Source organism: Pomacea canaliculata, linkage group LG14, assembly GCF_003073045.1.
Source record: "Pomacea canaliculata isolate SZHN2017 linkage group LG14, ASM307304v1, whole genome shotgun sequence".
Taxonomy (NCBI): Eukaryota; Metazoa; Mollusca; class Gastropoda; order Architaenioglossa; family Ampullariidae; genus Pomacea; species Pomacea canaliculata.
Window position 1 is genome coordinate 15602957 of NC_037603.1, and position 14686 is coordinate 15617642.

The 14686-nt window shown below is 40.5% G+C and overlaps 1 protein-coding gene across 1 annotated transcript in view; it reads right to left on the reverse strand.

Annotated features, from left to right (window-relative positions):
- Positions 1-1109: 1109 nt before the first annotated feature.
- Positions 1110-14686, reverse strand: part of LOC112555790 (CX3C chemokine receptor 1-like) — a 23620-nt gene continuing 10043 nt past the window's right edge. The window contains exon 2 of the mRNA XM_025224305.1: positions 1110-6243. Coding sequence (XP_025080090.1) covers positions 4370-5503 — 1134 coding nt within the window. The 5' untranslated portion in view covers positions 5504-6243 and the 3' untranslated portion in view covers positions 1110-4369. The remainder of the gene's footprint in view (positions 6244-14686) is intronic.

A 14686-nucleotide genomic window follows, 5' to 3' on the forward strand; every position in this document is an offset into this window, starting at 1 on the left:
CAGATGCTCGGCAAAAACACCCGAGAGAACTGGCAATGCAATATTTTATCAGCAGGCAGTGGTATAAAAATTGCAATGTTTGTCACATGTGCAACATAAGAAGAAACTGTAGAAATCGTCTACAAGCAATAAAACAGAATGAAGAGCTCTGTGACTTGTAATCCATTGTCTAGTTGCATCATTAACTTTTAAAGTATATCTTTAATTTCATTTGTGATCGGAGAAATGAAAATAAACACTGCCAACAACACCTGAACCTCCTCATCATCCAGAGCTCGGTGAGCTTCACCAAACTTTAAAAAAAGTTTATAAGATAATTTACAAGTACTCGGAACAAGTTTTTGCAGAAGTCTTACAAAGTTTAAGAGGACAAGAGTGAGGCAGACTAGTATCAGATTTTTGCAATTTTCAACTGCTAAATGTGCAAAGAGAATAATACAAAAAGAAAAGACACAGACTGACATCGAAAAGAATTGGTGGATGTCACATTCGAGCATATCAGTTACTAAAAGTAATCTTTATTTTACCATCTCTACATTGGAACGATCATTGCATGCTGTTATTATCCAACCAAGTTTCGTGAAAACATTCTGACCATCTTGAAACACAAGCAACCAAAGGCCGGGCTGTGTTCTTTGCTGTGAGCTCTGAGACATTTGATGACCCGAAAAAAAAAACATTAAAGAAACATCAACTGCAACTTTAAACAAATTAGTTAAAGATTTTCAGGACTTTGGAAATTTATTCAAGGGCAAGTGTTCACACATTCCTGCCATGCTGAACTATTTATGCACTTAACACCCTTTGGAGGCATCTGTGTAATAATTATCTATTTGTATAATTTCACGCAAATTGTGGGGTACTATCTACCCATCTATGCGTTTATGTCTTTTTTTATCTTTGTCTTTGTAGGTGGTGATATTGAAAGTTGAAAAATATTATGAAACATAAAAGTGTCGGAGTAGATAGAAACAAGACTAATGTCAGACGACAGAATAGTCTACTACCTGAACTAGAGATTATTTTAGTACCTGCATTAGAGAATATTGTACTACGTGTATCAGATAATATTCTACTACCAGTATTAGAGAATATTCCACTACCTACAGCAACCCTAAGTACAGTCAGAGACAAAAGACAAAAAAGGACGAATAAAAAGGTGAGAATTTAATCCAATTACAATTTCTAAAGGTTTGAGTGTCGATGTTGTGTTGAGTGCAGGAGGTGAGATAGTCACCACACCAATGTTGCACGCGCCATTCCCTGAATTTCTGTCTTTAGAATGCGCCATGCACTTTCAAGAAAGTTCCTCCAGAGAAGACAAGCGAAGACTGCGAATGTAGATAGAAGATAAAAGTTGTGTGATAATAATCTCATCAATATGCTGGGTACAGAGGAGCATCACTCCAACGGTCAACGGTAATTGTACGTGGCACCCAGTCCCAGACAAGACAAGTCTGATGTCAGAGATGGGAGGAGTTTGACAGCCTGGACATCGTCCTCCCGGGGGACATGACTGCCATCCGTCTTCGCCTCCACGTCGTCCTGTTAGTCTGGGGTGAGCTGCGAGTAGTCCGAGTGAACAGGAAGTGGCCAATCGCCAGGCTACAAGCACGCACGCGCACACACACGCACGCTCTCTCTCACACACACACTCAAACACATAGGCACACACGCATGCATACAAGCACACACGCATGCACGCACGTGGAAGTCAGGAAAGCTTTGTCAGCTCTCTGTGTGTGAGTTCGCATGACTAAGAAGAAAGTTAAGAGTGAATAAAAAAAATGTGCAGACAGAAATAAATGTGAGTACCTCACTCATCGTCCCCCACATTCTGCCATGACATCAACAAACAAACAAAACCAGAAAAGAGACTGTAAAAATCATGTTCGAACTTTTATTCGCATCTTTTTGAGACAATAGTTAGATACTAGTGACTGTCACTCGCTCCAGCACACGTTGTTGTTGCTGTTGTTGTTGTTTGTTGTTTGTTGTTTGTTGTCTATCATCGCACTCATTGTCAGGCTCCATATTTCTGGATGATTTGCACATTCGCTGAACATTCGTGTCACTCTACTATTCGTTTCTTGTTTGATGAAGTGAACATAATTTATTAATGAATGAAGCAATCCCACTCACTGAAAAAAATGAATGACTGTAGCCGATGATAACAAACTCAGAAACAGAACAAACAGAACCAGTGACATGTGAGGGCAAAGGTAAACATCAATATCAACCTGTGTGTGTGTGAACATATACAGGTATAAATGCCTTGATAAATGTCAGTTTTTTGCAGAACAATGTAAATGGCAGTGCTGCTGATATTTTCTTCTTTCTTTTTCCACATTTCTGACATTACCGTTCAGCAGCATATAAAAGGTACATCAGCAAAGTGGATTATATAGAGGGATGTATAAGAAGAGAGAAAGAAAAAAAATGAAGCGTGAAAGCCTTTTAAAAAATATAAACACTCCCCAAAACGATTGTATTAGTCTTTGATTATTTTCTGGACTTACTCACCTCCCACCTACGCGAGGAGTTTGAAAGTAGTAGAGTGGGAGAGATGGACATTCATACAAAAGCTCCACACCGCGGTTCCTTCACAATTTCAAAATTTAAAAATAATCTACAATATATTTCCATAATGTAGGAGGATATTCCAACCTGCTGATGGCTTTACCATTTAACGAAAAAAAGTTTTTCTAAGCTGGTATCACTGTCGTAAAATTTAATATCCGCCTTCTTGATGTGTTTTTCTTTTTTCTTTACAATTTTCTTCTCCGGTTGCACGGCAAGAAATTGCATTAGCGAGTATTCTAGGCATGATGCATGCTGATACAGGAAAACATAATTTTCCAACAGCACCGGTTACAGCGTGGAGGGATCTACGCAGGCTTATCGGCCCTCCCGGCGGGGTCAAAGTTCACCCGCATAATCCGACTCGATAGATCCGATCTGCAGTAGAGAAAAAATTACCACCGAACCTGGACACACGTGGAAAACACACGCACACTGCAATACCGACCTGTGTCACACACACACACAATAAATAAATAGAAAAAACATACACAGGCCGAGCTGTGGGATCGAGGAGAGGGGATGATGTTATCGATATCACGTGACCAGAACATCGCAACTCCTCGAAGTTGGCAGTCGGCGACAAACTCCAGCCAATCAGTTATGGAAGAGAGACGGGTGAGGAAATGAAAATGGTGTTTGTTGCGTGTTAACATAGTTCCATCCCTGAACCCTGTCTCGTCATTTCTCACGAGTACACGAGTTGGTTTTCTTTTCTTTTTTTTTCTTTTTTTTTTCTTTCTTTGTTTGTTTGTTTCTTTGTTTGTTTGTTTGTTTGTTTGTTTGTTTGTTTGTTTGTTTGTTTCTTTCTTTCTTTCTTTCTTTCTTTCTTTCTTTCTTTCTTTGCGTTGGCTCTTACATCAGTTCTAACCCATTGCCCCTTGGGTAGAAAGGTGAGCGCAACGGTGAGCGCCTGTCACCAACACAGTGAAGATTGGCTGTCCTGGGTTCAGTTCTCGTCTCGGGCACGCTGTTCTTTCTCTGCACGTGGCATCTGTTTACAGGGCTGACTACCTTGCTGTGATACAGCCTTAACTCGGCAGTAAATACCAATTTCTCTCTGCCCCTCCAGCTCGGGTAAAACAATATTTCAAGTCCCTGTTGTTCGCTTTGCAGATGTTGGAGTCAATAAAACACTTAAGCCACTGGACAAACAGCAGGTCAACAACGGAAACTCACACATCCATTATCTAACACGAACAAAAACTCCCAAATTGCCCTGGCCACGAAAACAATTTTTTCACAAACACGTAGGCGACTTATTTGTTCAACACCATCTAGTTTTTTCTCAACAGTCTGCTCTCTAGTTTATTTCTTCTCTTCTGTCTGGCTTTGTGGTCCATCACTGGTTATAAAGTGATGGTGGTGGCAGGGGTGGTGTTCATCTTCATTCAGATGTCAATTTTTTCAGTTGAACACGATCTCACATGAAGCCTGTTGGCGGTGACAGGTCAGTCAGTCTGCCATTTGCATCGCCATAAGTCTGAGTGGAACGTGAATTTTTCCCAGACATCATCGATAATTTTTTTCCTCAAACATCCTTGTTTTATATTTTGTTCCAGATATCAAAAGTCAATGCTTTATTTATCTCAGATCTCGTAACTTGAGAGGCTTAAAAGTTTGTATGAACACGTTCACATTTTACACTATTGTTCAGAAAAATAATATCTTAATGATTTCAACCCTGTAATTTGAGAAAACGTTTCAGTGTGTAGAATTTTAAAGAATTTTTTTTAAGCAGTAAACGGAAATAACTCTGGGTTCCCAGTGAAGAACTTTTGCTTTGAGATTAGAGCCGTTCGAGGGGATTATCGGAGTTAAAACAATGGTTCTCCGACACATTTCGTGATCGTCCCTGAGACAAACTGTACTCATCTGAGTAAGACCTGGACACACACCGCGACCTCTGGCAGTACATGGATGAGAACCTCGACCGAAAGTTCGCTCCCGAGGACAGGAAGATGACGAGGTTGCCGCAGAAGTTGAAGTAGTAGATGCACTCGAACAGCCTCTGCAGCATGAGGTCCCGGGACTCCGAGGCTTTGTGCAGCAGGTACTCGTCCACCAGCATCTTCAGCCGGAGCAGGTGACCCGGACTGTGCAAGATAACGAAAGTCATGGAGACGGTGAGAAGGAACTTGGCGACCTGCAGCTCCAGAGAGTTCTTCAGGACATGTCGTTGGTTCTGGATGATGAGGGACTCGCGGATCCTCTGCTTCCTCTTCATGGCCTGCAGCGTGGCGAAGAGACTGGCCATCACCAAGGGGATGATGATGAAGGAAGGCAACAGCAAGGTGATGACCGTGTCCACGAATGTCATCACGATGAGAACATCCTTGAACTTCAGTAAGGACATGCAGGCGGGTTCCTCGTCCTCCCTGCCGTGCAGCACACCTGTCGTCCAGAGAGGAAAGCTGTAGCCGACGAGCGCGGCAAGGACGACAGCAGCGATGACAGCAACGGCCACGCGGGTCGTGCAGTAGGATCGTGTCGATTGAGGACGGCACAGACGGATGTAGTTCTCGAAGGTTATAGGCACGACGAACCACACCGACATGAAGCCGCACACGTAGCTGAGGAAGACGGTCAGCTGACAGGCGCCGACCACGTTGACCACGTCCACGCCCACCCGCAGCAACCACATCATGAACAGCGGGACCAGGAAGCCGGTGTCAGAGGCGCACTTGCCCGCCATGTACAAGCAGCAGGATGTGGACCTCAGAGGCTCGCTCAGGAAGCAGCCGGCTGCCAGAAGATTCCCCACAAGGCCGAAGACGAAGAGAACCGGCACCAGACACACCTGCACCCTCCGCAAAAAATTGTTCAGAGGCGAGAACTCCTCATCCTCGGGCTGGTCCGTGCTGTTCGGGGACCCCGATCCAAACTGGGTCATGGGGTCTGTCCAGTTACTGAGGTACTCCATCAGGATCTTTGTTCCAAGAAAAAGAATGTTTCTAAACAATGTTTATTATTCACGATTATGGTCCATGTTATCTTTGAATCCTATAATTTCAATCCAAGAAGATTTAGGTCTCCAACCCTGTACGTTTCAGACTCTACAGAGCATTCACCTACTTTTCATTCAATTAAAAATTGATTACAACAGTTAAACCCGAATTCGGCTTTTTAACGAAGTCTTTGTTGAAGTTCCTTCTTGATGGATTGCGAATTTTTAATTTATGTAATTCAGAGAGCGACACATGCACGAAACCTTACAAAGATACAATCCCTGCTCAGACTGTCCTGGCACACGTCTGTTTGAGTAGAGAAGCAATGGTGTCAGGACTGTGATTCCAGCATTGCAGCACGAAGCCAGCAGAGTACCTTGGTTACCCTTCGCGTGTTCTGTCGAGAGTTCGTCGAGGCTGGCAAGGCTTGATTAAATCCTGGAGACGACCAGTCTGAAGGGAAAGCACGCGACTTCAATCTTTTTATTGGCTACCCGATTGCAGAGGATAACAGAGAAAAGGAAGGGCAGACCCCTGGCTGTAACAGAGGAGAGAATGGATGGGGAGAGCTGGTTCTTTGCCTTGAATTTCTTCAACGGAGCGACCAGCTTGTCCTCATTTGATTGAACGGAAACTAGCAGTTAGTCGACACTTCAACAAGGTTGTATTCTATGTCTTCATCGCAGAGGTCGTCAGGTGATTAGAATGCCGTCCCCTGAAACACAATATCACAGATAATGTCAGAAAAACCGACATTTTGCGAAAACGATTAGACAAAAATGTAAACACTCGAATTTATAGATATCTTCCTGCTATCTTAATTGGTTGTCTTTTTGCTTTTCCCCCGAGAGCCTACGTGCTATTAAATCTCGGCATCCATCTGGCAATGATATATAGATGTGTGGGTGAGTACAATACAAGAACTGGGATTTGAAGGTTTAATTGTGGAAACTCATGATAAACACGTGTTTACGAACGATGCATTAATTTTTTTTAACGACAAACATATTTATTTATGGCACTTCTGCTTCTCATGAATTTCTTACTTATGAACATTGCTTTTATACAAGTGGTACCCACTATACATCCATATTTACATAAAGTATTATTTTCAACAAAGATAAACATGAGTGTACCTGGAAAACAGTTGTTTACCTTACGATACACGCATGTTTGAATAGGATAAACCTTGTGTATTAGTTGTTAGATTTACTGTTTCTGTTGCTTTCGTGACAGCATGGTTGCTAAATTTAAATTTTCCGATTTTGCATCTGCTTGCAGGAAATTCTGTCTTTTCTATCAAAAACTATTGGTTTTATTCGCTGCAAGTACAAACAAAATTGAAGACAATTTCGTTCATTAAACTGGGTTTCTGGAACAATGGAGATTGGGTTTCCGCTGCACGATCATGCTTACATGTCCAATCTAATGATGTAATCGAATCTCTCCTTGTTTTAGCCTTCTTCCGTTCTTTTTTCTCATCAAAGATGGCCGACTGAAAGAAGAAGGTGCCAGCCAAATTCTTGTTCTGTTAGCTTGTGCATAAAGAACAGTTTTCGAGTCCCACAAGCCATACATTCTTATCGAAAAATTTCAAATAATGCACTGCTCCTGGGGCTTTTACGAACAAGACCATAAACATCGGTGACAGACATTGCTTGGAAGAAGCTCAAATCTCCATGGGATACCACGGAGTTCGGCGATTACAAGAATGATTTTCGCAGCTTACGAAAACAAAAAACAAACAAAAACAAGTGTGCACATGGTTTTTGTTGATTTCTTTTTGTCAGAAATGATTTGCGGATCCCAAGACACCTTCTTTTCTAAACTTATCAAAAAGTGCTCCAGGATCTCTCCTGCTTGCTGTGAGTGAAAGAATTTTATGGCCGAATGTGAACTTGCAGAAATAAAGTTACTTTGATTCCCCACAGACACGGACAAATGAATTTTCCGTATGAAAAGTTTCTCCCCTCAAGCTAGATGTTTCTTAACTAATCACATGGCAGCCAGCAGTCCAAGGCCTTTCTTAACAACCCTCAATCATTTGACAAAGCTTTGAAGGTTAGAAAAAAAACCATTTTGGGGCAAAAGTTGGAATTTGGTCAACAATCTCTCCAGACTTCTTTGCCAATACATTTGCCAGTCCAGTGAAATTTGAGGGGTACTACAGAGGTTCAATGTTTGTGCATTTTTCCCAATTACAAACGGCTTCTGCTATCATCAACCCGAAGGATTGACCCTAACGGCCTAATTTTGAAGACAAATGTTAAAATAACTGATAACTAGGGAATGAAACCAAAATAACCATCAGAACACAAATTATTTAAATTGTGACCTCAACATTTCAAATAAATTGTAGTAGTATTTATACAAATTGTTGTTATCTCCACAAAGCTAGATTTCAGCGTAAAGGGGGATAACTCATGTCACCATCAGATTACTTCCCCTGGCAGGTGTGGTGATGACTATTGCGTGTTCGGCAAAGCCAGACAAGTGCATTAATCTGATCTTCGTGCTGATGCCAGTTAAAATACCAAAGTAGAGTGCAACTGGAAACCGTTAAGCTATTTCCTGTAGACAAACAACCAGGGGTCAAATGTCACTTGTTTTTGTTGCACGCTCTCAAATTTTCAAACCTTTGATTTTTAGCCCTAAAGACACGCTCCTCGATATCGACAGCTCACACATTTATCAGGATAAGTGCATTTAATCCAGCGAAGAACAACAGAAGTTCGTTATATAAAATATCGTTTCAAAAATAAATTCTCTAGAAAGTGTTTGTGCCTGCATTCAGCAAGAAATGTAAAAGAAATATGTCACCTGGTATTGTTTTTTTAACATTTTGCTTAAATTATGCTACTACATGTTTTCAGAAGTGAAATTTGTAACCAGTCTAAATGAAAAAATAGAATTTAATAATATTTCTCCCAAAACAATTAGCTTAGTCCTTCGGTTCTGAAGACAAGTGGATCCAAATATCAACAAAACGACAGAAACTTGGAAGCTGTCAACTATAAAACACGAACCCACATTATTAAAATTATTGCAATGACCGAGTTATTTCTTGTTACTTGGTGTGATATTGTATCAAGGAAAATTTTCGCGAGCAGATGATACATCATCCTTTGGAAGAGAAACCAGGATCGCTCTCATTGACCTTCTTCTACATTTGAGCACAGAGGCACTCGATGTGGTGCTCATGCTGATTAATGTTGAAGAAGTTAAGTAAGGTGATGCAGTTCTCTTCTTATATTTCCTTCGTCAGCTGAAATATAAATTGTTTTCAAATGATTTTGCATAATCATTAAAAATAAGTTGAAGCCTTTTGGTCGCAACAACGGTCCTCTTCCAACGGAGTCGCTTTGATGTGGTAAAGGGTTTTTGCGATGGGAAAGAGTGGTGAGTCTTTGTGGAGTGACAATGCTTGTGGACCACATGTTGACCTGAGTACTCCCAGCATCATCATCACTTGAATTATTGATTAGTTCTCTCTGTTTCTCACGGGGCTGCTGCTGCGGTTTTCATTGTAGGATTCCATTACTGGTCCCACTCTTACACCTCTGACTCCAGCTTTGGACTACAGCTGTCAGTCGAGACAGACACTAGCTAACGAGCTCATCATCATCATCATCATCATCATCATCATCATCATAATCATCATCGTCGTCGTCGTCGTCATCCTCCCCCTCCTTCTCGTCCTCCTCCTCCCTCATCATCATCATCATCATCATCATCATCATCATCATCATCATCATCATCATCATCTCGGATGCTAGCTAAAAATTCATTTTTCAGTTAACGTATGACTCAGCTTTAACTCAACTAAAAAAAAAATAAAAATAAAATAAATGAATAAAAGCGAAGGAACCCGCAGAAGTTCAACCTAATTCTAGAAGTGGAACAAAAAAATCCTGAACCAGTCTTTTAAAAATAACTGGCGTGGTGGTGATGCAGCTGCAAGAAACTTAGGGCCCGGATGCATGGCACATCACTAGAAGCTCGTCAACTGAAAAAAAAACACAATCTCTAAGCTTTCTTACATCCGATTAGTGAGTGTACAGCAGGATGTGCACCTGCCCTATTTTTTTAAGGATTTAGATGTAAGTAAATGCTGCACCTTTAAAAATAAATTTTAATGAGTATTAAAATAAAGCACAAAAAACAAGAACTTCGTTATTAAGATTTATGTTGTCTTTATACGCAGTTTTCTCCAAGCTACGACCATCTTAAACAAATAAGAGAGCTTTGATTAGAAGCACAGCTTTCGGTTAAAAAGCTGATAAGATGTCTGGGTGCTTACAAGGCCTGCCAGACGACCTGCTAACGACTTCTGTGGGCAAAAAATCCATCGAACAGTGACAGATGCCTTGTTTTATGGCGGCTCATTACTGAGAACATCTCTGTCAACTAAAAAACAAGTGGTCTGTTGTACAGTGGTCTACATCACACTGGTAAAAACTAGTCTACAATACACTAACAAAAAAATAAGTAAAAGGAATTGGCCTACCATACACTAGTAAAGCGAGTGGTCTACGATACACTCATACAAACAAAATGTCTGCTACATATTCCTGAGTTCCTGAGTGATTTTTGTGTGTGAAAGACTCAGAGGTGCAATCCTGACCTCCATCAGCAATGGCAAGTTGTGCAACTTGTATGGACACTGCATAGACTGGGCATTGTGTGATGTTTATTTCAGTATAAACTTATTTTACCAAGGTTCACATCCTTTAACCTTTCACTTATTTTTTCTGTAAGTTTAATTTTAAAATAACCATTTCTGTAAAGGAGACTGTTTGAACTCTTGGAAAAACAACATTGAATCTTTATACAACACACTTATCAAGAGGATGGACATAACCGACACTTGTCTAGGATTTCCAGCGAAAGGTGTTAATAAGCACAAATCAATGATTGTCAAAAATGTTCAAACGAAATTGACGAATACATCAAGATAATCTTTTCCGAGTTAATTTCTGTTCTCACTGTCCTGGCTGTCAAACGATTATACACTGATTATGTCCTCCTTCAATCTTCTTTAGTTTGTGTCATTGCCTAATGAATCACGGGAAGGATGTAAATGCTGTAACGTCATTCAAGACTAAAATGAGGCTTGCAGTAAATTCAACACAAACATTCGAGATGCATTGCGTCCTGGTTACTCTTTGTCTGTGATTACAGAGGAGATGTGGAACAGCTACTCAATGTCTGTCTATGGACTTCAAATTGCGACCAACAGTTAATAGGAGTACAACCTAATTCTCTGGTCTGTATCTTTCAGGTCACGGAAATGTCCTGAATTATAGAACGAGGCTAGTTGGGATGACGGGAAATATGAGAGGATAATAGCAGGCGTCTGACCCAAGGAGTGATGGAGAAGTGACAAGCATCACACGGCAAACAAATCTGTCGAGACACAAGACAAGATGCTTTTAAACATCAGGAAAGTACCACCGGAAGAGACAGGTCTCCATGCACACTCACAAAAGTATGGACATAAATTGTGCACACACACGCACATTACATTATACTCTCTGTAACGGACTGACAAGTGTAACATCGGAAAATAATATGATAGTACGATGTCATGAGACTTCCCCAACCCTTGAACTCTAGTCTTCATTAAACCAATCAACCATATTGTCCAACCACCTCAGTCTGTTCCTTCTTCGCTGTAATCGTTGAAATCCAAAGAAAGAAAGAAAATTAAAAGGAAGACATTTTAAACAAACAACGGAGCAGTTACAAAAGGAATAAAAAAAGATTTCTCGTTTCTGGACCTTTGACCAGACAGTGGATAGTGGAAACCCACAAATACAGACACAGTACAGGACGAGGATAGTGATCTCAGCAAGAGAAACAGTATCATACACCAGTCAACAAAAATTGAAGCCACTAGAACTTTAAGTATCCGAAGCACTAATGAGACCCTTAGAATGTCTCTGAGACACATCAGGAGAACAAAAACAACTTTCTTTCCTTATAATTGTGCAATTGAGTAACTTCTCTGAGGATCTTTTCTTTCCAGCAAATTAACTTCAACAAATAAGTTCAGTCTCGTGAACCTTTCAATAATAAAATTTGTTTGTAGTAGTAAGAACATACTACGGAGGAAGAGCCTTTGGAAAATTCCTCATTTGGATGCTCGTGAAACTCTCGAGAATTTAATGTTTCTTCGAAGACAAAGAAGTCTGGTGGCTGGTTTCTTTTCAAATTTTATTTTTTGATGAACATTCTAACACGAGCCTTCCCTTAAATAATGCAATTTTCAATGGAACTTTCTGGTCAAAGCTGGAACTGTCTTTCAATATTCAGTTATATTAAGATACCTCCTCTACAACCAAATAACCTCGCCAGAAGCATCCTTTCGTCTTCAAAAGCTTTTTTGTGGCTTTTACTGTAATTTTAAGAGATAAAGGCATGTCCGTGTATCAATTCAGAAATTAGGTCTCCTAGGGATGTATCGATAAATAAATTATGAATGCTATCCACTTTTCTGCTAGAATGTCCCAAGGGCACAAAATTTGAAAGTGGATCTGCTAGATAAGAAAAGCTTTCTCAGCGTGCGTGGTGTGTGTGGAGGGTGATGTCTGGCTGAACACTGTTCAAATTCTGTTGTAAGATCTTGTTTATTTTTATGATTAATGTTTGTTAATATCGTAAGTAGAGACCCCGATTAAAAAACAAAAATATCGATCTCCCCTCCACTGTAACCGTCGGAAGCATCCTGAATCATTCAACGATGTACTTGGTCGAGAGCGACGAGCGCAGACAGCCTGTCAGGGAGAAAGGGACACACTGGTCCAACTCTGTTACAGTTAATCATGTATTGACTGCTACCCATCCAGTTAGTTCCTAGGACATGTCGTGCAGCAGACCCAGGGACTTCGTGCAGACCGCTCATGTCAGGAAAGGTCACATGATGAATAAATCACGCGGTCGTGGTGGCTGTGCATTGCTGGAGTTCTGCTGATGAGTGAAAGTTGTGGAAGAGAACAAAAAGTTTCAAGTGGAACTACGACAACACGCGAAGAAGGTATAGACTGTCAAAGTTTGACCGACCACCGAGAGGAGAGGCAACCCACCGACACCACGAACCGCGCACATCACAGACAGTTCTAGAAATGACTCTTCGACGAACACACTTGGTGACACTATCAATCTTCAGTGTATATTATGCTCAGATCGCTAAAATGCTCGACAGACACGATTTTAGAATGGTAGAATAATCACAGCTTTACATGCAAGGCAGCAAGTCTTTACACAAGTAAGGCAATAAAAGTCACTGGAATTCTTGCCAGACAGAGGACAGTCCGTGGAAAATCAATGCTCCATGTTGACCCAGTATTCAGGTGTGTAAGTGCTTTAAAAACATGCTTTGATCACATTTCCTTTCATCTGCAAATACTATTAGGAGCAATCCAGCTCTTGGTCTGTGAAGACAGCCTTGGGTCTGACACGCCATATGACGAACGACACTCTCCACAGTCAACGACCCTCGTCTCTAGCTGCATCCAAATAAACTCATCATAAAGGTATTTTTACTTTTAATTTCTTTGGGTGACAGGCTTCTAGTGTGCTTCTCTCCATCAATGACCAGCAGACGACGACGACAATGAATTATCATCATCATCATCATGAATGCGACGACTTCGAAAAAATTTCCGCCCAGACAATCATCTCCATTTTTTCCGAATATTAACTTAATTTTCTGACAATGTGGAGAATGGAAAGATTTGCAAGGTGTCTGTGCCGTACGCCGGCGAATGTCGCAAACTTCTGCAGCTCGACATCATTGCCGGCAAGCGAGAAAATGGTAAACGAATAAATAAAAACGATCGGCGAAATGGAAAAGTGAAGCTCCAGCAACATACCGACACATAGAGTTGAACCCTGAGTAAATTAACTCGAAGTCTGAAACTCTAATACGATTGTATAATAACTACTTTGGATGTGCTAAATTGAGACAAATAACGTTTTGTTTGTTTGTGTTTGTTGTTTTTGTTTTTTTTTTTTGTTTGTTTTGATTGTTGTTTGTGTTGTTGTTTGTTTGTGTTGATTGTTTTTAATTTAATCTCCGTCTAATGCTTCCTGATAAATAATTACAGATACATTTCTTGTCTCTAGTGTGGCATCTAGATAACAACTCTATTCACAAAACCAAGTTTATTTGAGTCCGATACGGGAAATAATTTTGCAAATTTTAATAAATTTGCTTTTGATTCCCCCAAAAAAAGTTCCTGGCTTTAAATATTTTCTTTATTCACATGTTAGTCGGGGTGCGACTACAAAGAGGTATTTAATCGTTGAATCTTGTTCTTGGAGGAATATCCAAGTGGTATGGACTGAGTCAACAGTTGCAAAACTACGAGCATAACATCCACCAGATGGGGGAGAGGAGAGAAATGAAAAATACAATACTGTTCTTATCGCTGTAGCTTGCCTCCTGTGCCGACCTCATATTTAACCATGCAGATCGTCTTTCCATTTCTGTTTTCCTTCTACTGGCAGTGAATAGCAAAAGGCTCGAGGACAGGGCGCTGTACCGAGCAATAGAGATTGGTGGAACATGAGTGGTGTAATTTTCTCTTTTTTTTTCCTATAATTCTCTTATGTCTGAATTGTTTTGAAGCGATTATAATAAGTGAAGATAGCGACACACTATGAATTGTCAGATATCCTATAAAAGCACATTTATTTTTCATAAGCACAGGTTCCTTCTTGCACTTTGTATCTATTGGTGCCTCCGAACATGTCGTTCTCGTCATTGTCTGTGTTGGAACTTGTTGAATCTTCTCCCTTCTGGGATACAGGATTCTTTCTGTTTCCAAACAACTCCGACATTTCTATAAAACTGGGCTGTGACATGCTCGTCCTTAGTGTAAGGTATTGCCTATAAAACAAATTTGAACATAAAAAATTTCTTACTACTGACATCTATGGCTGTCCTCTTATTGCAAATGACTGTTCTCGACAACTTCTCGATTCTATATACTGGCGATTAAAGGATAAGAATTAATTCATATGCCGTTGGGGGAATGACAAAGGAAAGTCAATTTGTTTACCTTCGAAGATTAGTAGGATCATTTATTGTCTTAACAGGTCAGGAAATCTGGCAGTGTTTTAACACTCAGGCATCTACTCCTGAACTTTGAAAG